Consider the following 24,847-nt stretch of genomic DNA (forward strand, 5'->3'; position numbering starts at 1 on the left):
CAGTGCCTGGCGGCCGCCGCTCCCGCAGCGCCGACACTGCGCGGGGCCGCGGCCGCTCCCGTCCTCCCGGTCGGCCACGTGGGAGCGGGGCGGCGCATCACGGCACGCCCGCGGCGGCCGGCTCTCGGTGACACCATTCCTTCGCCTGACGAGCTGCCGCGAAAGCAGCCTTTTTTTATGCGTGTGTTGGGGTTTTTTGTGGTTTGGGGCTTTTTACGTGGCTTGGTTGGGTTTTGTTGGTTCCCCCCTCCCCACCCTGTTTTATACCCGGCTCTCGCAGCTCTGGCAGTGCGTGTGTCCGCACTGCCCGTGTCCGGTCTGAATCGCCGCCCGGGGACTGCTCTGGACATTTGCCCTTCTGGGACTTGGTGTATTAATGAGTGGTATTTCTTGTAACAAACATTTTGGGTGAGAAGAAGGAAAGTGAAGAAGGCACTGTAGAGAGGGAGTGAGGGAAGGAAGCAAAGCAAAAAAGGAAAGAAGGAAAGAAGGAAAGGGAAGGAGGGAGAGACAAGAGAAGTAGGTTGAAAAAAGTTTGTATTCATTATGCAATTTTTATGTCTTGCATAGATAAGTGTTTGCAGAGAAAGAGACTGTGTGGTATGGAAGTAACAATTCTGCATGGTGTTCTGAAGCATGCCTTTTACTCCTTTAAACTGTTTGACCTTCACCACAGTTTGTCATTTCTTTCCAGAATCAAAGTGCTTCCTAGATGTGGCTTTTCTGACACAGAACACACAAGTGCGTATCATGTATTTCCAACAGCAAAGGCAGAAAGGAAATGCTTAGTTGGAATAGAATTCTAAATTAGAATTCTGGCATCTGTGTTTAACAAGGTGCAAAAATAAAGAAGAATGCAATTTCCAATAGAGACATAGTGTTTCAATGAGAGTGCCCTTGAGTGTTTATAAATGATTAATACAATGAATCGTGTATCATCTCTTTATTCTAATCTCCCTGTCCTACCACTGTGACAACAACTGAGAGTTATACAGGGACTAATTTTACATTTTATATAATTAGTTTTAGGCTTAATGCATCTGATGTTTTTCTAGAACACACAGTCTTATCATTTACAATGTATCACCAACGTTTTGAATCAGCAGCATTCCAAAGAGGGGAATAATTCCCTGGTGGAACAAGTGCCAAGCTACTGGCTCTAAGGACTGAATAAAGAACGGGGTGGGGGTGGCTACTTCTTCAAAGCTGTTATACAAAGTCCTACGTGAAGTGATGTCTATTCACACACAATTTGTGGAATTGCATGTGTATGTTGTGCTCTCAGCAGTGTATTAGTATTGAAGAAGATCCTCTGAGTTTACACTGTTGTTCTGTTTATTTCTGATGTTCAGTCTTGTTTAATTATGGCAACTTTTACCTTTTGATACAAAAAAGCTGTTTCTGAAAGTCTCCTAATTATATTAGACTCAACTTGCTCAGGTACTTTATGCTGTGGTTGCATACATCAAAAAGTTTTATATATATCTCTCTTAAAAAAATTAAAATGTTATTTGTTATACCAAATAGAAAACATTTGCAAAACCCCTGCCCTGTGTTGCTGTTTGCGGAATTACTAGATTTAATTGCTGGTTACTTTCTTGTTTTGTCCATTTTGTGTCGAATGTGTTTAAGTAAACAACAGTGTTCCTTAGCAGAAAATCAGCAATGTATGACAAGAGAGAAAGAAAGGCAGAAAATAAAAAAGTTCTTTAAAATTCTTATCTATGCATTGACACATCACTCCCTTCCATTACCCCCCCCCCAAAAAACCATATACAGTTGTTCTTAGACCTAAAAAAACTCAGTTTAAAAGGAAAACCAAAATGTATGCTATTAGAAACCAGAACGATGTCTTTCTGAACCTTCAGGAAATTAAAGGACTCTGCTTTCAACAGCTTCCCTCTCAGGTCTGATACTCAGAATTCCGACTTCATCTTCCCCCCTGCTCCTCCACTCAGAAGGAACAATCTCCATCTATAATTAGTGACCAGCTCTTAGAGACAAAATCCAAACTTTATCCATTTTCTTTAGAGATGTAGTATCTCTACCGATAATGTACTTGCATCTGTTATGTTTGTCAATATATGGTGTTAAAGTGAAATTAGGCAGAAAATAGCTGCTAAATCAAATTGCCTTGTCATCAGCCCTTCTCATCTCTATTCAGAGGCCCTTGATTCCAGCAATGGCAGAAGAAGGAAAGCTTAATTCTCCCTTCTCCCAGGGAAAACACGTTTTCTTGTTAAGTTCCTCTTTGCTTAGTTAATATGTCTGTAAAGAAATCTTTATGATTAGCGGTAGTTGTCTGTCTGGACACAGCCTTTAGCTAAAACGTGTATAGATTATTAAACAGGTGTTGGACACGGAAGAGCTACAGCAGGAGGAAACGATGGTGCTTGTTCAGGCATGGTGAACCTTCTTGAGTCCCCGAGTGGTCAAGAAATGGCAGTAAAAGCAGGAAAAAAAAAAAAAAAGGGGGGGGGGGGGGGCACCACGAAAAAATAAGAACTCAAAAAAGCGAAGCAGGGCTGGCTGCCGAGGGAGGGGATGGGCCGAGCGGACCCCGCGGCCGCCCCGTCAGCACCACGGACAGCGGCGCGGCCCGACGGCGCGGCCCGGCCGAGGCTGAGGGAGCGCCGGCCTCGGCCCTGGCCCCATGGCACCAACGGGGAGCGTCCCCCCGCCCTGCCCCCAGGAAACACCCCGCTAACGCATAGGATGTCGATGTGGGCTTATCTCCCTCGAGGGCACTCCAGATAAACTCGTTCAGATAAAGAGTTCACCTACTGCCACACGGATGTGTTTGAATGTGTACGTGTATGTCCATGAGTGTGTGTTGTGTGTGTATGTCTATGTGTGTGTGTATATAACTGTGTGTGTGTGTTTGTGTTACTGCACCCCGGGGGACTCCACGGGGTCCTTCTTCCAGTGTCAACTTATGTTTGTTCCCATTACTCTGACAAATAAACAGCAATAGGCATGCAGGTTTCAGACCCAGTCTTCAGACGCACAACTCCTGGGTCAAAGCATACCTGGCATGCACTCTGCCCTTCAGTATAGGACCGTAGTTGTTTTACCTAGTTCTTCTCTGAGCCTCTCTGTGGGGATAAGATACGGATATCATACAAAACTACAGCAATATGAATACTGCAGCTGAGGCTGCTGTATCATTCTGTATTACACAGTAGTGTCTGAATATTAATAAAAACTGCTTTTCAAAAAGAGGTTAGCATTTCGGTGGGGAAAGGTAAGGGAGGTGTTTCACTTTTTTTTTCAATTGAGACTAAAAAGGTATCTTAAAGCTCTGTTTCACACAAGGTAATCACAACTGCTCCGATTTTCTATAGACAACTTCACCTGGAAAAATACAATACCTGAAAGGAGCTGTCTATTTATCCAAATTATTGTATTTTTGCTTGTTCCCTACTGTGACCAGGGAAAGGTAGATTGCTGCTGCACCACAGCTTACGTAGCTTCTTTATTGAGGATTTGTACTTCCAGTGGTGTAAAATGCACATTTAATTGTAAAATAAGACTGTGTCACCTGCCAGTCTGTTGCTGCCATCAACCTCTTTTGTGCTTGGATCAAATTATTGCACAACAGAGAAAGTGACAGCATCAGGGCACAGTGACAAAGCTGTAGTTTGCACGGAATGAAGACTGAGGCCCGAGAGACACTGCAGCAACAGAAACAGCTGTCTTATCAGCACACTGCAGAGACAGAGATGGCTCAAGAGGTCCTCAACAGATAATGACTTGAATAGCTTTGCAATGTGCCAAACTTCACGCTTGATAAGACCAGCCCAGTGGAGAGAGCAGTAGAGATCCAGCTCTATTCTATTTCATCAGTGCTGTAAATTAAGAAATTGAAATTCAGGTGGCACAGCAGCCAGTATGTTGCCGATAATCCAGTGAAGTAAACTGTCATTACGATCTTTTCAGCAAAGAGAAATAGGTTTCTCTTACTTGATGCTGCTTTAATGAAAACACCTTAACATCCCTGTCCCAAATCGCTGTCCCAGCAGTACCTGAACTGGGGTGAGGGTTCCTCATCTGTTTCGCTGTTGTGACATGTCTGAGTTCCAGAACAAACCATCCATTTGGCTGTCAAGTTCCTTACAAGGGACAAAACACTTCCACATTGAAACTGCAGTAGCTTATTTTCAATTCCCCATTTCCTCTGCAGGAGAAGGAACTGCACTGTGATTTTTAATAAACAGCAGTCAAACTAACATTAAAGCACACAAGCTCAATTCTGTAGCAGACAATACAAGCATGTGTTTGTGACCACAGCTGAACAAAAATTAATTGCTGCTGTGAAAAGGATCTATAATGACCTTTGAAATTATTCACTTGACAAAACATGAGCCATGGTACACAATAATACATTTTACAGCAGAAAAAAAATCCTGTTTTCAAGCTGTGTTTTCAGTTTGACTAATGGCATCAGATTAGAATACTGGAGCTCCACCTTTTATCAGCAGAAATACTTTGTTTAGACTCAGTTCAGCTTACCTTTGATCTGTGTTTTTTCAAAGAAAGCTTTGTAGAAAATGCAATTGAAAGGAATACAGCTGGAGCATATAACTTGAGGTCACAGAGCATTATTTTCGAAGGAAGGGTTTGCTACATTCACTTAATTCCTTGTGATTGATTCTTGAAGAGCCAGAGTAACTGCACAGGCGTGTAATGTTATCTATTGGCCACTAAGGCTAACTTTCAACCTTCTTTGAATAATAAATTAAGACAAGATTAACTTTATTTCTTAACAAAAGATAAGGTACTAAAACCAAGAGGAACCTGAAACCTGATGAGAAACCTAAGGACTTACTGCTCAGACTTGTTAAATGGAGGGTAGAGAAGCAAGACTAGTTCTGTTCTCTGACAATCTAACCACATCTATTTGGCCTTAGCTTGTCACTTAGACATATCTGACAGCAGGAGCTAGCAAGAAAAAAGAGAAAGAGAAGTAAAAAGGACCCAGAAGTTGAGTCATTTATTTCACGTTTTACGACAGAGCCAAGACGAAAGGCAGCCTCAGGTGGGGAGGAGAAGGGAAGTATCTTTGGCATGTGCGCTTTGTTAAATACACCTTTTTGCTTGTCCTTGAGATCTGAGGACTTTTCTAATGATGTAGGAGAAAGTAAAAATACAGGGTGAGTGTGACAGAGCAGAAGGCAGATGTGGATAACTTAGGTCCACTGTGCAGTCTTAACACACGCAAATTAGTGCCAAGAGGATATCCCAAAATTAGCAAAACTTGGTTTTTAAGACGTGTTTTAGAGTTCACAAGTAGGCAGGTAGTTTGATGAAATTCACAAGTCAGAGAACTCAATTATAACAACCTGCCCTTGCCCCTTTTAATTTGTGGGGAATACGTAACCAGAGCCTGAAGTGATTGATACCCTTGCCAGTTAGACTATGTGATTGTGAGGAGAAATAACCTTGTGTACAAGAGACAATGAAAAGCAAGAATGTAATCAATATTTTTAATGCTGGTTTTTATCCAAAAATAACAAGTCCTTTTAAGTTCTCCAGTGAATCATCCCAAATACTGTCAATTCAGTTAGACTTCCACCATAACAATAAGCTTCTCCAGGAAAAAAGATGTATAGTTATAAAGTAACTGTAATTAGTATATCCTCTCGTGGTATTGAAGCTACAGGAAATACTGACTTAAAAGAAGCATTTTACTTTTTTTCAAAAGCCTGTGTCTGTTCTCATTTGTTGAAGTGGAAAGCACGTATTACTCAAAGATAGCTTTTTTAGCATGCCAGCATATTTCCTGCTGACAGTGCAGTGAAGCAATACAGTAGCTTTGCTACCATTATTTTATTGAAAAAGTCCTTGTAAATTCCAAAGTGTTTGTATAAGATGTAATTAGATCATTTTCAGATAATCAGATCACATAGGTAATAGATGGAATTTTTCTGACCTTAAAAGTCCTTAAATACATTCCCCAAAATTTTAAGTATCAACTTGAATCTTTTGTTTTATTCAATTAAGATAATATGACTCCAGCTGGCAATTATGATTCAGCACAGGTACACATGGTGTTCTGCACTCACACCGGCAGGATTTCAGAAGGTGCATGAAACTAGTGTATCCTTCTCCTTCTCCAAATGAAGTTCATCTTTAATGCGCACTGCTATAACTGCCCAAGCATGGTGAGTGAACAAGTGTCTACACACTCTTGAGAAAGGATATTAAAAATGCTTTTTTCATGACATTATGTTAAAGGCAGTTACCTCCTTTTTCATGAGCACTCCATGTTTGCCACATAACTTCAGATAGTTCTTTTTGCTTACTTCTGTATGTTACACGTTACAACTTGTTTATAAGGAAGTGGCTTAATATTCAAAAGATGTGGAACTAGACTTTGCCAATTACTCCTTGCAATTACTAGATATGAAAAATAAATCTCACTTCCAAAAAGCACTTCCCTTATCTTACTTACACAGATCCTCAAGATTTTTCTTTGAACCATCAATCTAAAAAGTATCTAAATAACTACTTTTTATTCTTTTTAATGCAAAAATTGCTCACTTGTAGATGACTTAATGGTCTTTCACTGGTGCTGGCCCTGTTTTCTTGTCTCTAAATGCTGGAGGTTTTGTTTCATCTGCTTATACGACTCAGTTTTTGCATCAGAAGTACTGTGCATAACTTTGTACTACTTTGATTCTGCTGGATATGAGTCATCAGCAAAATCCAAATCGTAAATGATCATGTAGCTGCAAATATCTAAAAGGTTATTCAAACTAATAGTAGTGTACCTCAATGTAATATGGTTTAGTGCAATAAAATACGTGATAAAATTAAGGTGAATTATTCTGACTGATGTCATGGACATTTACTCTGCTGAAAGTTCTTTTGTGTATCTGGTCATTAGACAATAAGGTAATAAATATACACACTGCAAAACAGATATGAAGCTACTATATTCTTTCTTTGGTGTTTTTTTTTTTTTTCCTTGTAACAGGTATTCAGGAAAAAGGGACACTAGTCAGTCCTATTTCTGCTTCTTAGTTCAAAAGAAGCCCCCAAAATTACAGCACTAAGAAATACAGATCTTCCAGGAACAAGCTTTTGGGCAAGTTCTGCTTTATTCTACAATCACAGCATGTTGTGTAAAGTGGAGAAGTAATACACGTTGATTTTTAAATGTTTGTTGCCAACCTGCATTTCATCTCATGGGATAAAAAAGAAGCATAGTGTTAATTAAATTGCTGTAAAAAAGGTTATACAAAAATATATCTTGAGAAAACTTAGAGATAGTTCCTTGTCAAATGAATGACTGTATCAAATAAGGACCTACTGGAGTATAACTTTTAGGGTCAAGATATTATTTCTGTCCATATTTTGGAAGATGGAACATAGTAACTGGTTATGAAAACTGTGAACTGCACATTTGTTTAAGTGCTAAATACAAAATGATCCTTTCAAAACAGAGACACCTACCAGCAAGATAAAGCTCAATAAGGACAAGTGGCAGGCGAATGTGATTTTTAGAAAAGTAAGATCATAAAAAAATGTGCAAATAAAAACTAGAGAATAACAGCAGTGCTGAAGAAAATGTTGTAAGATGCTACTAGGAGTCATGGGAATATGATGTTGCAAGAAAGAGAGATTTCATGCTGAGATGTATAAACGAGAGTGTAATTTGAAAAGACATACATGAATACATTTCTTATTTGACACTGATGAACTGAAAATAGAACACTGTTTCCTTGTTTTAAAAAAACTGAAGAAAGTCCATTAAAAGGGTATTTAAGAGTATTTTACAAAACATTAATATATTTTAAGAGAGAGATTGTTTACAAACAGAAACAGTGACAAAGAATATTTGAAAATGGTTTTAGAAATCATCATTATTATCAGATTATGATCAAGTAGTATTCATATGCACTGTAAATTAAAAAAGTAAATGGTTTAATTCACAACGCAAAAAATCTAGTTTAACAACTGGAAAAGATTCTCTAAGAGTAGTTAAGCACTGGACCACATTACTTAAGAAGTTGCTGAAGTTCAAAGTTAGATACACAGCTTATTTTCCCTTGGACAATAAGATCTTTATATCAATCAGGTATAATTTCCCACCACCAAAATGACTAAAGTTCTAAATAGTGCTTTTTTCCTTTTTGTCTTTTAAAATAACTTGAATGTCTGAGAAAAAAAAAAATCACAAAAAAACCCAACCCAAGCCACCAAAAAACAAAACCAGACCACCCAATAAAAAAAATCCACCAATCAAAAAAAACCCAAAAAAACACCCCAAGAAATAAATAGATCTGAGACACTAGGAAAAGCAGTGGTAAAGCACTAAACAACTTCTCTATACTTTTTTCTGCTTTTGTCAATAAGCATTGAAACCAAGCAAATAAGAGTCTGATGAACAAAGCTATTTGCATTCTAGATTTTTTTTCCAGACAAATTCAAAGACTGATTTTTTTTTTTTTTTAAATCTTCCAGACCTCTGTCTTCAAAGTGCCTTCCAGCATCTGACTGTTGACTCTCAATTTGCTTTTTTTTTGGTCCACATGAAACTTGGGAATCCACAATTAAACTAGCTGCAGACAATCTGCATTCTGAAAGATCATGCATCCTTTCATAATTCCTATTTGGGTACTTAAAATGGTGACATATTAACTTATTAATGAGAACTTCGGGCTAAAAAAAACTGCATCAGAAGCATAAATGCACACACCAAATTCCTTCTCTATGAGAAGGAAAAACTGCATTTTAGCCATCATTATCAGACATGATCAACAATGCTAGAGATGTACCTGTAATCTGTACAAAGTGAAACTACAGTAAGAAATCTGCTCTTTACCCTCAAATAGCAAAATCCTGGAAAATATTTGATTAAGGGTCAGGATTCAATTTTCATGATCTAGAAATAGCTCCTAATGATGGGAACTGGTGTTGAACAGTGCTTTCACTGCAGTGCAAAATTCTACTAGATCTCCACAATGTTTCCCCAGTCATGCTCATAGTCTTAAAGTTGATTTAAACCATGCGATACTTAACACAAAACAGAAAACAAAGTCATGTCATGGTTCAAAAAGCTGTAAAATATCTCTCTTGCTACTCAAATTTGCCTTGCAAACCCAAGACTAGCCTTCCTCCTTCAACTCACCTTTAACCATATAGAACTTAACTTTCTTCTTTCATTTTCTTTTTTTTCCCCTTTTTTTAATTTTTTTAAAATTTTTTAATGTGCTGACAGTGAGAAAAAGGAGAATTAGCATTATAGGATGACTGGATATTGCTTTTTGATTCTGGAAACATACTGCTGTTCTGAAAGACATAAGATCCACATTTCCAATGTGCATGAAAGAGGATGTAAGCAACAAAAGCAATTAAGCCACAATTATTAAAAATCCTATAAAAACGCTTACTTAGTCTTTCCATCCACAGCCTTTTTCCTCTTTTTCCCTGCATGGAAAATCTGGAAATTTACAAGATTCATACCAGATACATTTATTCTACTTACCACTTCATCAGTGTTCCTACATGCTACAGTAAGGAAAAAAGGTAAATATCAGGTTACACTCCAATCATTTAATATTTTTTTGGCTACAATTCCTTCTTAATCCCTGTAAACATCCCTATAACTGTCGCTGAGCACTCAGAACAACAGTAAGCTAATTGAATTGTGAAACTTACAGCCATCTTCTCACTTTGTAACAGTCTGATATGTGATATTTATTTGCCCTCAAATGGGATCTTATTATTTCTCCCAGTCTTTGTTTTATGGATTCAGATCCCCCATATTTTTTTAGCGTGTTCAAACAGGCTATACTTTTTTGTGTTTTTCTATCTTGACTGAGTGTTTAAGGCCTGAAAAACTACTATGCAATAACTATGCAAATGAGCATTTTATGCCATGCAAATACATTGTGTAATGCAATGTTCAGACAGTCACTTACTCTGCAGCCTTTTCTGCTTGGAATAATTGCATTTTCCATGAAAGACTAAGATGGATGGATGAACTATTTTTAGTTTGTACCTGCGTGGAATCACCACAGTTTCAACATAGTGTGTGTTAAGATATATACATAAGATAGATAGACAGATAGATATTTAGATATATACAAGTAAGATATATACAGGTTAAGTGAATCAGTATTTAATTGCATACCCTGAGGAAGATGGTTTACTAAAGTACTGTCCACTTTCACATTGTGGGATAAAAAGGCTATTAAAGTCACAAGCAAAAAGGTTTCTCATTAGAGCAGGTTCTACAGCATTACCACCCAGTTTGCCATAACTTGGTGTTAACTTGTGGCAATGTTGCATCAACCTCTGTCACTGTAGAAAACAAGTGACAGTAGTGTGGTTGTGTGAGGTCATTCAATGTCTTCTCTATTGAGAGAAAACTGAGGGATTAAAGAATAGGGAAAGAAGCGAGTGAAGAAAGTATTTTAGGCTGTAGGTATTTGAATTGGGAAATACTACCTTTTTTATGCGCAAGAAAAGCAAGAAACTGAGACTCTGGACATATAAGGAGCCAGATAACAAGACAAAAAGACAGCTGTTACCTCAGTAAAGCTTTGGAGGGGAAGTGGGGAAGTACACACTGAATTCAGAACAGGTATTTTCCCCTGGAAATTCATCCTCAAGCTAATGTGAGAGAGTGATGCCCTTCTTTCATCTCCACAACACATAATAACTGATCAGGTTCTGCTGTTTGGAGACATCTTCCCTAACATCTCCCATCAGTCCATGAGACTATGTCTTTCTGGTTCTTGATAATACTGAGACAAGGGGAAACAAGGTTATTCAAAATAACAGAGCTGGGGTTAGTCTTTATATAATTTCTGCTTCTCCCAGCTCTGACTGTAAAGTGCTGATTCAGCCATACCCAAGTATTGTTTGGATAAGCCAAAATGCTCTGAACAGAAAGAAGAGTAAACTACAGAATTTTATGCTTTTTTCTTTTTCCTTAAAAACGAAGTCACAAATCCAGAAAATGTTTGCATAGACCCAGTGAGTGGACAGAATGCCTTCTTTCTTGTCTTTAAGTTTTGCTGCTGCTGTGGAAAATGACTTTCGTCACTTCCATTTGGGTAAGGCTTAGGAGTAGTGATATAGAGCCATAATACTGTGGCAGCTTCAACATATAGTTTGCTCTCCTTGTTAAGGTAATCTTACCAAGATAAATGGAAATATTTATAGCATGTAAAATCAAATGTGTAGAACAATTCTCATATATTTAATGTTTAGGAACTTTTATTGCTTAACACACATATCTTATACATGTACCATTTTGCCTGAGATAATTTTTGTACTCTTTGTAAGAGCTGTTCTCAAATGGAATAGCAATGTACATCAAATGTACCACCTACTTAATTTTGCAGTTTCATATGTGAAATAAATATTACTGTTGCTTTAGGAACCTCTTTAGTAATCATAAGTCAATTGCCTTAATGTAAAATGTAATGAAGATGTTTTAATATTGTTTGAGTAGCAACAGATATATTCATTAATTATTCTGACATTATATACCATGAAACATCTTTTTTATTCTTACTGTGCTGCCCTTAGGTTACAGAACAAAGAAGAATCCTTTCTAGCCTTACATCTTTTAACTCCTATTATGCCAAGAATTTTCAGTTAAGCCTTTTCTTTCTTCTTGCCTTGGTTTCATTGCTATTATCTACAGTATACTTTAATTTTCTCTGATTTTTTTTTTTTGAATTTATAGAACTCTGCAAAAACATCTTAAAAATAAAAATATCATATTTTTAAAATAAACCTTCCTCGTCAACATACCTAGTCAATTTATATTCATAATTGTCAAGTACTGAGGCATCTTCATCAATTTCTGTATAACATCATAGCTAACTTATTAATGCTTTCTGGTTCTCTAAGAATGTTTTCTAATTCTACAAGTCTTGTTTCTAAATTAAAAAAGGAAATCACAACAGAAGCAGACTACATGGGGATAAGATCAGGTATTTAGCACAAATAAAACAAAAACCTGAAAAGTAATGCAAAGAAAGCCAACTACAAACTACAGTTGTTTCCATTTTGTTCAGGTACTCCTAACATGGAAAATTATATTTTTCGATTCATTATGAAATATTCTACTTTTGCACTGTTTTCTTTCAATGCTTATTTTGCGTATGTTTTCAATATCTTCCATGTTAATTTGGCTCAAGATGCTTATTCTGAATGATAATGTAATAAGAAGGAAATATAAGCAAGTAATAACAGAAGCTGCCTAAATACTTCTCCAGCTGCAGAATCTAAAAACATTGTTACGAGAAGTATGTAGGGTGGCTAGTTTGCAATGAGGACTATGACGCACCATTTGCCATTGTGAAAATGCACCATCTGCAAAGAGCTTGGTCTGAGAATGAAATGCACGTTGTTATGCTATAAACTCACTAGTGCAAAAATGCGTCTTGAATAGTTCAGGAAGCAGATATGTAATTAAGCTACCTTAGACAAGGTAATAAATTTAGAACCCAGATATAGTGGTTTGTTTAATAAACCATTTATAAAAAGAATTAATACAAAATTCTCTTTCTACCATCTGCTTTTCTAAAGCTACTTCCTGCTCCCTTTCTCGTTAAGTGCATGACATTTTGCAAACGCAAATCTGAATTAGCAGCAGTGGGAAAACTAAGTCTTAAATACACTTAGAGTTTGATGTAATATAAATTCATCAAATTTTAGGCAAGTGAGGACGGAAAGCAAAACGAAGAAGTTAAAACATGGAGACAGGATTCACAGCTCAGGATTTCCTGACCCCCATTGTTCTGGACTGAGCTCTGACTTTTAGGCAGCAGTGACACGATAAATCACCTCTTGATAATGAATGAAAAGTAGGCAATAGCTCTGATAAACTCTTGCATTAGCTACTTTTCATCTATTCTTTACTTGCCTTACAGATAGGACTGACCTCTGTGTCACCGTTCCTCTTCTGGCAACCCACTTCACTTCCCTCAGCAGCTGCACAAGGAAAAGCGCTGCTGCATCGTCTGGAATCCTCCTGCCCCAGTGGGCGAAGAAGGGAGGAAAACACAGCTCAGTTCAGACAAAACTTGGGCTGAAACAAGGGATGCTCAACCTGGTTCTATGAGACACTCTAGCTGGAGATGAAACTGATCCAAAACTGCTGGTCATACTGAATAAAGCTGCTTGGGAATTGAGAAAGAAAGCCACATTCCTGGCAGTCTGCTGCCTGTGCTCTGGGATTGCATCCTCTGCCTTTTGGTCTCAAGGAGATATGGAGCATACTGCTGATGTTTACAAGGAATTGTTAGTTTACAAGAGTGACTGCCTGAATCCCCAGGCTGTACCAACAAAACTGCACTCAGTGGATGTTACAGCTCTGTTCTATTTGAAAGACCTTTTTTTCCCCTCCAGTCTATAGGCCACATCATTTCTCTCTCAGCTTACACTACTACAGCCAAAGCTCAGGAACATTCTGGGTAAAAGAGAAAGATGATGTTGACAGAAGCTTTGTTTCTGTAATTGATGGAAAGGAGTTTCTGATGGCTGGCCAAGTTTAACCTCTGCTCTCATACAGGCATTTAAGTTTAAGAAACAAAAAACCAAATTCATTCCTTCTTTTTTTCCTGGTCATCTCCTTTGCCTAAATGAGTCATATGGGGGACTAAAATTGTAAAAGATTCTTGCTTTCTCTGATGAAAGAACCATGTTTTAACACAGCTGCTGCAGTCTGTCTTTGAAAAAAAAAACAAAACTGTTGATGGAACTGGTTTTTTACAGGCCTTCTTGAATTTATACAGAGACGCTGCCACTGATTGCCTGCATAAAGAAAGCAGCAGAGGACAAATGGCAACACATATGGTCAGACTTCTTTCTGTAAATTGCAGGAGTCAAACTTCACAAAGCAGGTAGAAAAAAACCCAACAACAGTGTTTACATTTGTAAGATAAGGAAAACATCAGAAGATACTTGCAAAAATTTAAATGTGTGAGGTTTTTAATCAATTAAGTGAACTAAAGAACTGTTTACATATTTCTAGGTCTTAAGAAACCTCTGTGTCTTTTTACTCCTGTTTATGCCAGTGTTCATGGGCTAACAAACACTGCAGCATCTTGTTGCAATTCACAGGGATTTGTTCCTCTCCAGCATTGATCTTCACAGCAAAACTTCTCTATGAATGTTCTTAATATGGATTTGAACTGAAATTTATTGCTGAAAAGTTCTAGAGAAACCTTCTGGTCTAGCCTGGCTCATTCCAAACATCACTAGGGCTGACAGATATCAAAAGTGAACCTACGACCACTGATCACGATCTATGATCATTTCCCTACTTATTATTTCCCCATTTATTATCTTCTTTAGCCTCTATGCTTGTGCCTGCTTTAACCTTCTCTCTCCTCTCCCATGTTTCTGCTTGCTCTTACTTCTCATTTCTTCTGGAGCAGTCAGACCATCAGATGCCTGGCAAAATCACTGCCAATCTACATTTTGTCCTCCAGCAGTGGTCCCAACCACAGCAGAGACCACAGTGACTTCTGCTGAATCTAGCCTCTAGCATTGTATATCAAACTGACACGAAGGGTCTCATCTCCCAGTTGGCAACCCTACAGTAACTGCCTACATCTCGGCATTTGAAAAACCTCTCCGCTTTAACACCTCCTGTTATCTCAGTAAAGTGATGTTTAAATAACTGAACTGGTTTCAATGAACTGTAGTTGCCATTTTCCTGCTTCTTACTGAGAAAAAATGGAGATAATTATGAAGTGGATGAGCAGGTTTAATGAAAGCCGGTTTCTTTTGGTATATTCCTGAAGCAGCAATCATCATCTGTTTGGCTTTTGAAGAGCAACAATTATAATCACTTAAAATCCCAAGGGGAACAAAAATAGAACTTAAATTAGCATATAAAATATACAGCTGGATTGGGCAAGCCTATAAAAATCTGGGAAAATCATTCTAATTTGAAAGCTATTCAAAATCACAAGCAAAATGAGTACAAGAGTATTTCACATGTTTCTTCCTTTTTTCCCTTTCTGAAGTAGTAACATAACAACATTTACAGGATTTTCCTAAAACATGGAAATGAAAAGCCATTGTCAAGAAAGAGACTAAGTAAAAATAGGCTAAAGGTGCATTTTCAAAATAACAGATAAACTTAAGTATTGAACCATCATTTTAGCAGGTATTAATCTCCCAAAGCTCTGACTTAACTGTATTGCTAAGTCATGCGCTATATTTCAGAGCTGAAAAATAAAAATACAGCTGAGACAGTGTTACATATTTCAGCTTTATCAGAAAACTGAGCAATGATAATACCCAAAAGACACCAACGACAAAATAATAAGCTGCAAAAAATGACAACAGCTGTGAAACTTCCAGTGTTTCAGACAATCATTTCTATAGTTAACAGAGATTCAGCAATGAGTTAAGAAAATTGTTTTCCTTATGCTGCAATGTCCACATTTTGAACTGTTAACTTCGTAATATTAGCTTATGGAAATAAATCTTAATTTCAGTAAACTGTGAACTCAAAGATGGAATTCTTTTTTAATACCACTGAATATGTATTACTTTTAGTAATTCTGACTTGAAATACTAGGTATAGCTATTCCAACTGAAGGTTAAATAAGACAGTATCTCAGCTTCTTGTAAAAATTTATTGTGGACAAGAAGATTAGGAATTTGGGTTGCTTATATTTATAATATTATCAGTACATGAAATATCTCCTAAAAAGACACTGTCTTGTGGATTCACATTTATACAGTAGGGTCTGATTTTCATGTCTCTAGTATAAAATACATTGTTTGCCTTTGGTTAGAAGATTCCACATGCTTAGAGATTTTGAAACCAAAACCAAGTAGGTCTTGAAGGCACAACTGTTATTTCCATAAGGAGACCTCTGAAATCATAATTTTAAAAAATGAACTAGAGATTCCTGGATTTATCTTCCACTATATCATATAAAAATATATTTAAAGATGGCCTGTGAAACTCCTGAATAAATTTGTCTGCATTGCTTAGCCTTGTGATGAGCACCTTGAAGCAAATGTCTGCCCTCCTCCCCTCCCCCACTGCAATTTTCCATTACTTCATCCTCACAATTGCAAGTAATTTTTATTGCTCCATTATCCTCAAACAGATATCTGTTTTTATACATGTTACTGTGATTGAGAAAGCATGTCTTCGGAAGCCCGAACTTCCTGAATGCTGTGTCAAGGCCAAAAATTACAGCACGCTTACTCATCCTCTCTTGCTTTAAGGTAATACCAGAGAAGGCCCAGCAGGTTTTTTTGACAGTCTTCCCAAGCCATCTGTTTCATATTCTGCATGTTTTGAACAACATAGTGTGCCATGGGATGTAAAAACCCATCACCGCACATTCAGTTTAATGTGGAATCCAGTGGTCACTCACTTCCAAAGAAATCATAACTGAAGGTGGGACACTAATCAGGGAACTTATTTTACCTGTTTCCCCCTCTCCCCTCCCAATTTGCCTTGTAATTTTTTTAATTTAAATTTTACATCATCTGGGTTTAGTATCCCAGCCTGCTTTAATAAATAAAAGACAAAGTGAACTCAATAGGCATTAAGATCTTCATACAGCTCAGAACCAAAACCTTGATTGACTGGTAAATATTGGCTAAAAATAAGAATCTTGTACTCCCTGGGTCTCAGTGCCCACTCCTGCCACTCTGTTTACAAATTATCACTTCTGTGGATTGTCTGAATGGTCAATAGGGCTACAGAAACAAGAAAGTGTGAAATCATGCCTAGAGGGAATAACCAGCTTTATTTCAAACCATGCTAATCCCAGCAGCTAAGACATACCGTAGAAAAAGTAGTCACTGAAGCAGCAAATACTTTATACACATTAAATTGAGCTGTTGGGTGGAGGGCAGGGGAAGCGTTTGAAATTGGAATATTTGTAGATTTGACCTTATGCTGAGGCCATATGTGGTCTTATTTCTTGACACTGCTAATGACATTAAGTATTTAGACCTCATATTTTTAAAAAAAGATAGTTCTCAGAAATGTGTCGATTTTGCATGTCTGCAGCCATAAATATAGATGACTGTGAGGATTTAATTTCTGGAAGAGAAGTAAGTCTTAACTCTCAAACTTAACATAAGGGTCAGGTGATAGGGGAAGGGAGTCTTCTCCTCACAACTCTGAGAGGAGCACAGCATCACAACACTCTCAACACAGCTTCTGCAATTCACAGAAAGAACTTGTCTAGCTGTAAAAACTATTTGCTGTCCACTCAGTAGAATAACACATTGACCACATTAACCCTATCCTTATACCTGCAATTTCTAACAAATACTCTATTTCTGCTAAGCTAGATTAGGCTGACATTTTTGTCACCACGTCACCAAATGACACCCAGGGCAAACAACACAACTTGAGAACTTCCAAGAAAACCACAGCTCTCACGAATGCCACTCTCAACCACCTAAATAGTTTCATTTCCATACCTATTCTTCTTCACAGAAACTTAAGTACATTTTTTTCTAATGCCAGGGGTCTCTGAATGCCTGAAATTTGAAGTACTGACCTTAGTATCACCAATACATAAAAAAGCAAAAGTTTCAAGCATTGAGGTTTTAAGAGACTTGGTGACTTAAAGGATAGTTTCTTAAGTATTTGTTATAATATGTTTTGCACTTCTATGACGCTTAAAGATTTAATTTCAAGGACGAGGCAAAATTAAAAATGCTTAGTTCTCTGTAATAAATATGAGGCACGTATCTATGCAAGCGTGTCCAGCAATATCCTTTTTTTAATACAGAACGGAAGCAGATTCATGTTACCTACAAGTATTGTTGGGAGAATCAAAGATTTCTCTAAGAGCATTTCTAAAGCTTTTTTTTTTTTTTTTTTACTTTATAGGCATGCCAAATTATTTGCAGGATTTGGGTCAACAGCTTTCCTTAACAAGAATCACCAAACATTCTGATTAGGAAAATTAACTACTGTGAATAGTATTTGTCCAAAAAGACCCAGGTACCTCCTAAACAAATCAATGTGATTTTTTATTTTTGTTTTTTATTTTCCTGCATGTGAAATCTTAGAAGGTGGAGGACTTAAGCATGCAATTAACTAAGTTAAAATTTATAAGGTGCTGCATTGGCTTCCTGAATGAAACTGAGCAATTCTTAAACGATTCTTACACTTCTGACAAATAAACATCTGCACTATCTGAATACGGAAACCCTGCAATAACTGCAATCTTATTTTTCCATTACTTCCAATCTGTTCTGTAGAAATAGGCAAGGCAGTGCCATTTAGAACTTTGATTCCCAAAATTTCAAACTCTTTTCTGAGGAGCAGAATCATTACTGAAAATTAGTAATTGAACCAGTAAGTAGTGCAATATGAAATCATGTTTTGATTATATATAATCTTCTAAACAGAAACTTGGAAAGTATCACAAATCAAGATCTAATGAAGTCATACAAACACTTTGGCAGAAAGGAAATAAATTGAACTGTGCTTACTTTTAATTTTTAGTTATATTAAGGTGCTAAAATAAGAGGTGCTTGTTACTTTGTTTTGTTAAGTGTCCTAAGTATAAAACAATTGTTGCAATTAATTCTTCCAACAGAATAAACATTGCATGCCTTCTGTGCATTTTTGGAACTTGGCATCCAGCAATTCCAAGGGATTTTCACAGATTTTAAGTAATTTGGTAAGGAAATAATCCCAACACGTTATTTAAAAACTCACGGGGAAGAAGAAGAGGGTGACCAGGAAGCTCCAGACAATCACCTTTAAATTTTCAAGAAAATCCTTCCTATTTGATGCAGTTCTGGTACTTTTACTATTGCCCTTCAATTTCTACTCATTTTTCACACTAAAGCTGGACTTTGAAGTTAGAAAGTACGACATCAGAAGAATTTAAATTCATTTCCTACTTCCCTTCTGGAAGGTGTGTACATGGGCTTCCCACCCAGCTCCCTGTAATTTCATACATAAATCCCTGTGTACATTTTGTTCACTGTCGCTGCACTAATTTTTAGCAATATTTTCATCAGAACATCAATCCACATATACTTCAGGAAGGTAGTACACACTATTTGTTTGCACGAGCACGCAGACTTTTGTTCCTAGGTATTTCTAATCACTGAAGAATATAAAATCTTTCCTCTACAGTCATCTACACAATTGAATTCTTAGCCATTGTCAAGCAAGATAATTCTGTCAAATCTTGCATCCTCAAGTCTTCCAGTTTTCTTGGTTGCCAAAGTATTTTATCAGTAGCTTGGGTTAAATTTGGTCTGCAGCTTTCTTAGCTTTTTTGGTGGGTTTTTTTTTGGTTGGTTGGTTGGTTTTGGTTTGGTTTGTTTTTGGTGGTGGTATGTTGTGGGTTTTTTTTTAATGTCCAGAGTCACTAATGCATAACCTGTGATATCTCCACAACCAGATAAAGATGAGGGTAAATGAAGGTACTGCCTGTGCCACTGCACTGCTGCAGAACAGGTGGGCTCTGGGCAGAGAGCACAAAAGGGTGGTTGCTGCCACTGTGCCTGAATGCTTCTGTCTGAGAGGGGATACAAAACCAGATTAAATATGGGCACAGGTAAATCTATCTATTCCCTCCCGTGAACTTAATGGCATTTGGGGAGACGATATGCAAGGAAAGTGAGTTCCCTTTCAGTTAGAGGAGTTTCCTGATAAATTCAACGTCTTTTCCTCTCCATGTTCACCACTTTTCTCCTGTACAGAGCTTAAAATATGATGAAAATAAAAGGTAAATGAGCCATTAGTGAAGACATCAAAATTATAAATACTTATAGCACTTAAATTCTGTGTGGTTGCTATAAAAGGAAAATATTAACACACATGGAGGATTCAGTTTCCTTGGAGAAACAACCTTTCTGATAGGAATTAAAAAAAGCCTGGCTACAGAAATATAGGTACAGAAATGTGTACAGCTTACCACCTGCAGTTTATCCAAATGGTTTAGCTAACTGCCACCAGTGTAGGCTCAAACTCTCCAGAAGTTACTATTACTAAATATGCTCATATACTTATATTTCACAGGTTACTGCCTTCTTCAGAGGAAGAACAGTATTTTTGAAAAGAAGATAGTTCAAGGAAAACTAATACTGCATCACCTGCACATTCACCTAACTGTAATTGTGGAAAATATTAAACTGAACATTACTGCCTTTGGATAGATAGTAAAATAAAATAAAATAACCAAAAATTTATTATAGATAAAATGATCATAGAAAAAACCAAGCTGGACTGTAGCTACAGCTAAAAGTCTATAGTCTGGAGTCTCCTTACCCATGTCAGACTCACTTTGGAGTAGTTCTCTTTAGACTACAAGCAAGTTCTGGTCCTTTCAACAACACTCAATAGCCTAAAAGTGTAATCAGAACAGTGACTAGATTTATAACTGCTGAAAATTATCTGTATTGCTTTAAGTCATCGTGAAGTTAACTAATACTGACTTACTGCTACTTTCCACAGAAATCATTCTATTACTCTGATATCCACAGAATGAGGTCGGTGCAAGTTAACTATTACTGCCTATCATCCGACATAAAATTCTAACCGACAGCTAAATATTGCAATGAGCAAAGTTACCTATGGCAATCATGAAGCGAGGAAACTTACTATTCCTTTAGCTGGCTCAGGCAGCTCTAAGTATCCATCCCTTAAAAAAATAAAATCAATTCGAACGATTAAATAAATAAATAAATAAATAAATAAATAAATCAGCCCTCACACTGCACTGCCCGGCTCGTTTCGTGAGCTGCTGCTCCCCGGGAGGGAGGTGGGGGTTCTCTGCCTCGGCGTGCCAAGGTGCTGTTTCGCAGCGCTCTGCAGAGGACACCGGGCGCTGTGAAGGTCGCCTGCAGGCGGCACCCGACCGGACCCGACCGGACCGGACCGGAGCGGACCGGACCGCCCCCCCCGGGCCGCGCCGACCCTCCGGGCGTGTCCCGGGAGCCGCGGGTCTGCCTTGACACCCGCCGCATTCCCGCTGTCCCTGCTCCACACCTCCTGCCGCCGTCTCCGCCGCCCCCCGTCCCGCCGCCCACGGGCCGGCGGGGCAGCGCGGAGCATCCCCGCCTGCGCCTCGCCTGTACACGAGGTTTATGTTACGTGCGAGGGTTTTCTCCCCCGCCCGCCCCCACCGACGGTGCTTTCTGCCGCTTTTCTTTCTTTCCCAACACTTTTTTTTTCTTTTTTAACCCCGATTCCGGAAGAAATTTCAATAATTAAAAAAAAAAAAAAAATACACTTACCATTTTGACCTCATAGTGCTTTGTCATGGGCTTACGAAAAAAGCCCACAGACACATCTACACACACACACACACGCGCGCGTATTTATGCGTTCTCGAAACAGCTGTCGCAAAGGGGATGGGGGGAACTGCTGCGCGGCGGAGGACACCGAGAAACCAGCGCACAAAAGGAGGGCGAGCCACGCGGCCCGGACTGAACGCTCCCCCACGCCCCTACAGACCACACTGGGAAAGCGAGGAAGGTGGGTGGAGAGGCATGGGTAGAGGGGAGGGACCCACTCTCCCATCCGACTAAAGGAAACACCCGCCTTATCGAAAAAAAAAAAAAAAAAAAAGGGAAAGCCGCCGGCGTGCGGAGCGAGGGCGGGCAGCGGTCCAGCCCTGGGGGTGATGCTGGCGGAGCCCGCAGGTGGCAGAGCCCGCACCACCGTCGGGGAGCAGCGTCCCCGCCGCGGGTCAGCTCGGCGGATCTGAGCATCCCCGGTTACTTAAGAATGCCTCTAGAGTTACTCCCCTGGTCTCCTCATCTTCTCCCATGCAATTGATGTGGTGCAACAGCATCACCAGCGACCCGCCGTCCTGCACAGCTGCCCCGGCGGGACTGGCGTCCCCTGTCCTGAGTGACCTGTGATGGCTGCCTTCTGGCCTTTGCCCGAAACTGTTCGTCTGCGCCTGTCTCTGCTGCTGGAGGCTGGGGAGGTGTGACACCAACAGTTCAGTGAATCTCATCCAGGATACCTCTCTGGGAAGATACTGCTTGGGCATGTGTTGCAGGAGGCATTTCGCATTGTCAAATGACATGGTGGAATATTGATGGTCAACATGCACATCCACACATAAACTCTTACCTCTGCAAAACACTCTCCTTTGACACCCCCGCCCTTCACACACTGTTTGTCCTTTCCTTCCCAGAGACTGGCAGCACTCTTCTGTTACAAGCAGTCTATAAGCTCATGGAGCTATGGAGCCCATGGCTGGAAAATACTGCCTCCTCCTCTGTCTTCCCTGCACATCCTGAACTCATTCTGCTGCCTCCTCCTTCACTCAACAACTTCCTTTCATGTCCCTGGGCTGTTCACCGAAGACCCAAGGTCCTCTGTAGACAAGTCCTGTCCTGGCACAAGGGCACACTTCATTCCCTTGCTTCATGGTGGGAGTTTGGATGGGCCAGTTTGGATAAATCAAATCAAAAGGAGTTGAAATTCTTGAAAGTTCTTTATTTACCTTAGCTTGTCTTCTATCTGTTGTTTCCCCACCTATGATGGGCACCACAAATACTCTGTTATTAACCTTGCTGAGATCCTTGAATCTAGAGAAGAATAAGAAAGGACAGTCTGTGTGTATTAGCTGCATTTCTGTATGCCTGAGCTGGAGAGCAGAATACAACAAACAAGCAAACAAACTCAACCATTTTTCTTCCAAAAATCATATACACAGAATGCATACTTAAAAATTAGCATTTTTCTCATGCATAAATGTATATACTATGCATAGGCTGTATGACAACTATGCTTGAGAGACAACTAGGGTTTTGGACCCCAGTTTTGCCAGGGAAACTGAGAGATGAGAGTCAAGTTTAATGTTTTCACAGTAAGTCATTATACTGATCTCTACAGACACCCATACCCATGGACAGAGAGGTTTGTGTTTGGAGGAAGGCTCATTCTACCCATAGCCCACACAGAAATGGTGCTCTGCTCCTGTATTTTGAGGCCTGGTGCACACTGAAAGGGGATGATAGCTTGTTATGGAATGTTAGGAGGAACAAAGCCCTCAGCAAAGTCCTTAAGCATTTAGCGGCCACAAAGTTGTTGTGTTCAGTGTTTGTACAGAGATGTGGGAAAGGAGAGAAGAATTCATGATGGAAGAAGTTCCAAAAGTATGAAAAAAATGGAAGCTATATTGAGCAATACTCCCCTTTTTATTTTTTATTTAGGAAGTATATACTGGTTATATTGGCTCCAAAAGACCGTCTAGGCAAGAGTCCTGTAGTACTTGCAAGGACAACTGATTTTTGAAAGCCATGTCCTTCTCTGTCTATTTTATAATGTCCCTCATTTCTCTGCAGCTTTTACAAGCACTCTGCTTCATTGATGGTCTGTCCTGTTAGCTATTAAGTCAAAGGAGAGATTGCTGTACTCTGCAATGGGTGTTTAATTGAATGTAACGTTTCTTTACTCTATTCTATTCTGCTTCTATATTCACCCAGTTTTAAGTTACTGAAAACAGATGGAAAATTAGCGCATTTCCTCAATATTTTCAGGAATTCATGGAGATCAAGATGCATCCTTTACACCGACAATATTTCTGTGCCTCCAAATATGTAATGAATAAAAAAATAAAAAAATTAATTAACGTATAACATTATAGTAGGTGGTAAAGATTTCTCTTTGTTTAGCCTACCAATGTATTGATAAATGTGTCTGAGAATAAAAATTAAAACAATATGCCACCATATTGATTACTATGGATCACCTAGCTTTCTGACTGAGAGGTTTTTTTTGGTCTTCTTACTGGAGGTTGTTCTTGCTTGCCTCCTTTTCTGGATTTTATACCAGATTACAGGTAACTGAATCTGAGTGAAGTAGAGATAAAAGGTTTCAGCTCTTGGGTCATTACAATGTTTGATTATGACTTATTTCAAAGACAAAATCTCCCATTTGGATATCTATCTTCACTGTTTCAACAGATTTTATGCTCTCAAAATCTGTAGTTTTAGGTCGATGTTATTTATGGAACATATGATAAACAAAGAACAATTAGTTTTTCATTAGCTGCTAGGCAAATGTCATGCTCTCAGATTTTAATCAAACAATGGATATATCATCAGAATATAATCCATTTGCTATGTTTTTCTCATTATGTCCTCTAACAAAATGGCAAATATTTGTCATTTCAGTTCATGTGTATGAACTTATTTTTAGATCTAACTTGCTGAATATCTCTTAGTTCTGTAAATACTCAAGTGCTTTATTAATAGCATTATAAAAAAAATATATATCTAAGCCTTACAATGTTCATTGTGGATTATGGTGGAAATATGTCTTCATTCAGGACTCTGGAAAGTGAATATTAATAAATTAGAAATAATTGGTCTTGGCTTTCTACCCAGATGAGGTGACTTAGGCTTTTTGCTTTGTATATCTCTTGGTACCTGAGGTGACTTTGGTTTACCATCCCTAGTGTAGGTGAAATGCCCACTTAAGTTACAGACATATCTGTAGCAGAAAAGAGTGTGAGTCTCCTAACTGAAATGACAGGAGTTGTCTTGTTTCTTTCTTTCTGTCTTTAATTTTGGGATTCTATATACGCAGTTTCAAATTTTCTCTCCTACTCTGGGGCCTGGTCATATTAGGTACCATCTGGAAAGCAGAGTCAGAATAAAATATGTAAATTCTGTTTATTAGAAGTGTAATTTCTTATTCTAAACAGAGAACTACTCAGTCTTGAGCAGTAGGAGTTCTGTCATCGTGTCATCAAACAGTACTACAGAGAGCCACAAAATCATTAAACCATTGCATTAGTGCCAATAGGTGGTGATGCATCAGCATTTTTAGATGTTGCTATAATATACTTACTCAGCTTAATGATAGAGATGCAACATTATTTAGTTTCCTCTCCTT

At 38.5% G+C, this 24,847-nt stretch overlaps 1 protein-coding gene across 2 annotated transcripts in view; it reads right to left on the minus strand.

Moving 5' to 3' along the window:
* Positions 1 to 21,438, minus strand: part of ELAVL2 (ELAV like RNA binding protein 2) — a 111,577-nt gene extending 90,139 nt beyond the window's left edge. The window contains exon 1 of one of the 2 annotated variants that reach the window (XM_027652469.1): positions 21,226 to 21,438. In XM_027652469.1, coding sequence (XP_027508270.1) covers positions 21,226 to 21,252 — 27 coding nt within the window. In that variant the 5' untranslated portion in view covers positions 21,253 to 21,438. Of the gene's footprint in view, positions 1 to 20,702; positions 20,722 to 21,225 lie in introns of those variants that run through there. The other variant, XM_027652474.1, reaches the window with a different exon arrangement.
* Positions 21,439 to 24,847: the final 3,409 nt, after the last annotated feature.

This window comes from Corapipo altera, unplaced genomic scaffold (assembly GCF_003945725.1).
Source record: "Corapipo altera isolate COAL_440 unplaced genomic scaffold, ASM394572v1 61286, whole genome shotgun sequence".
Classification (NCBI taxonomy): Eukaryota; Metazoa; Chordata; class Aves; order Passeriformes; family Pipridae; genus Corapipo; species Corapipo altera.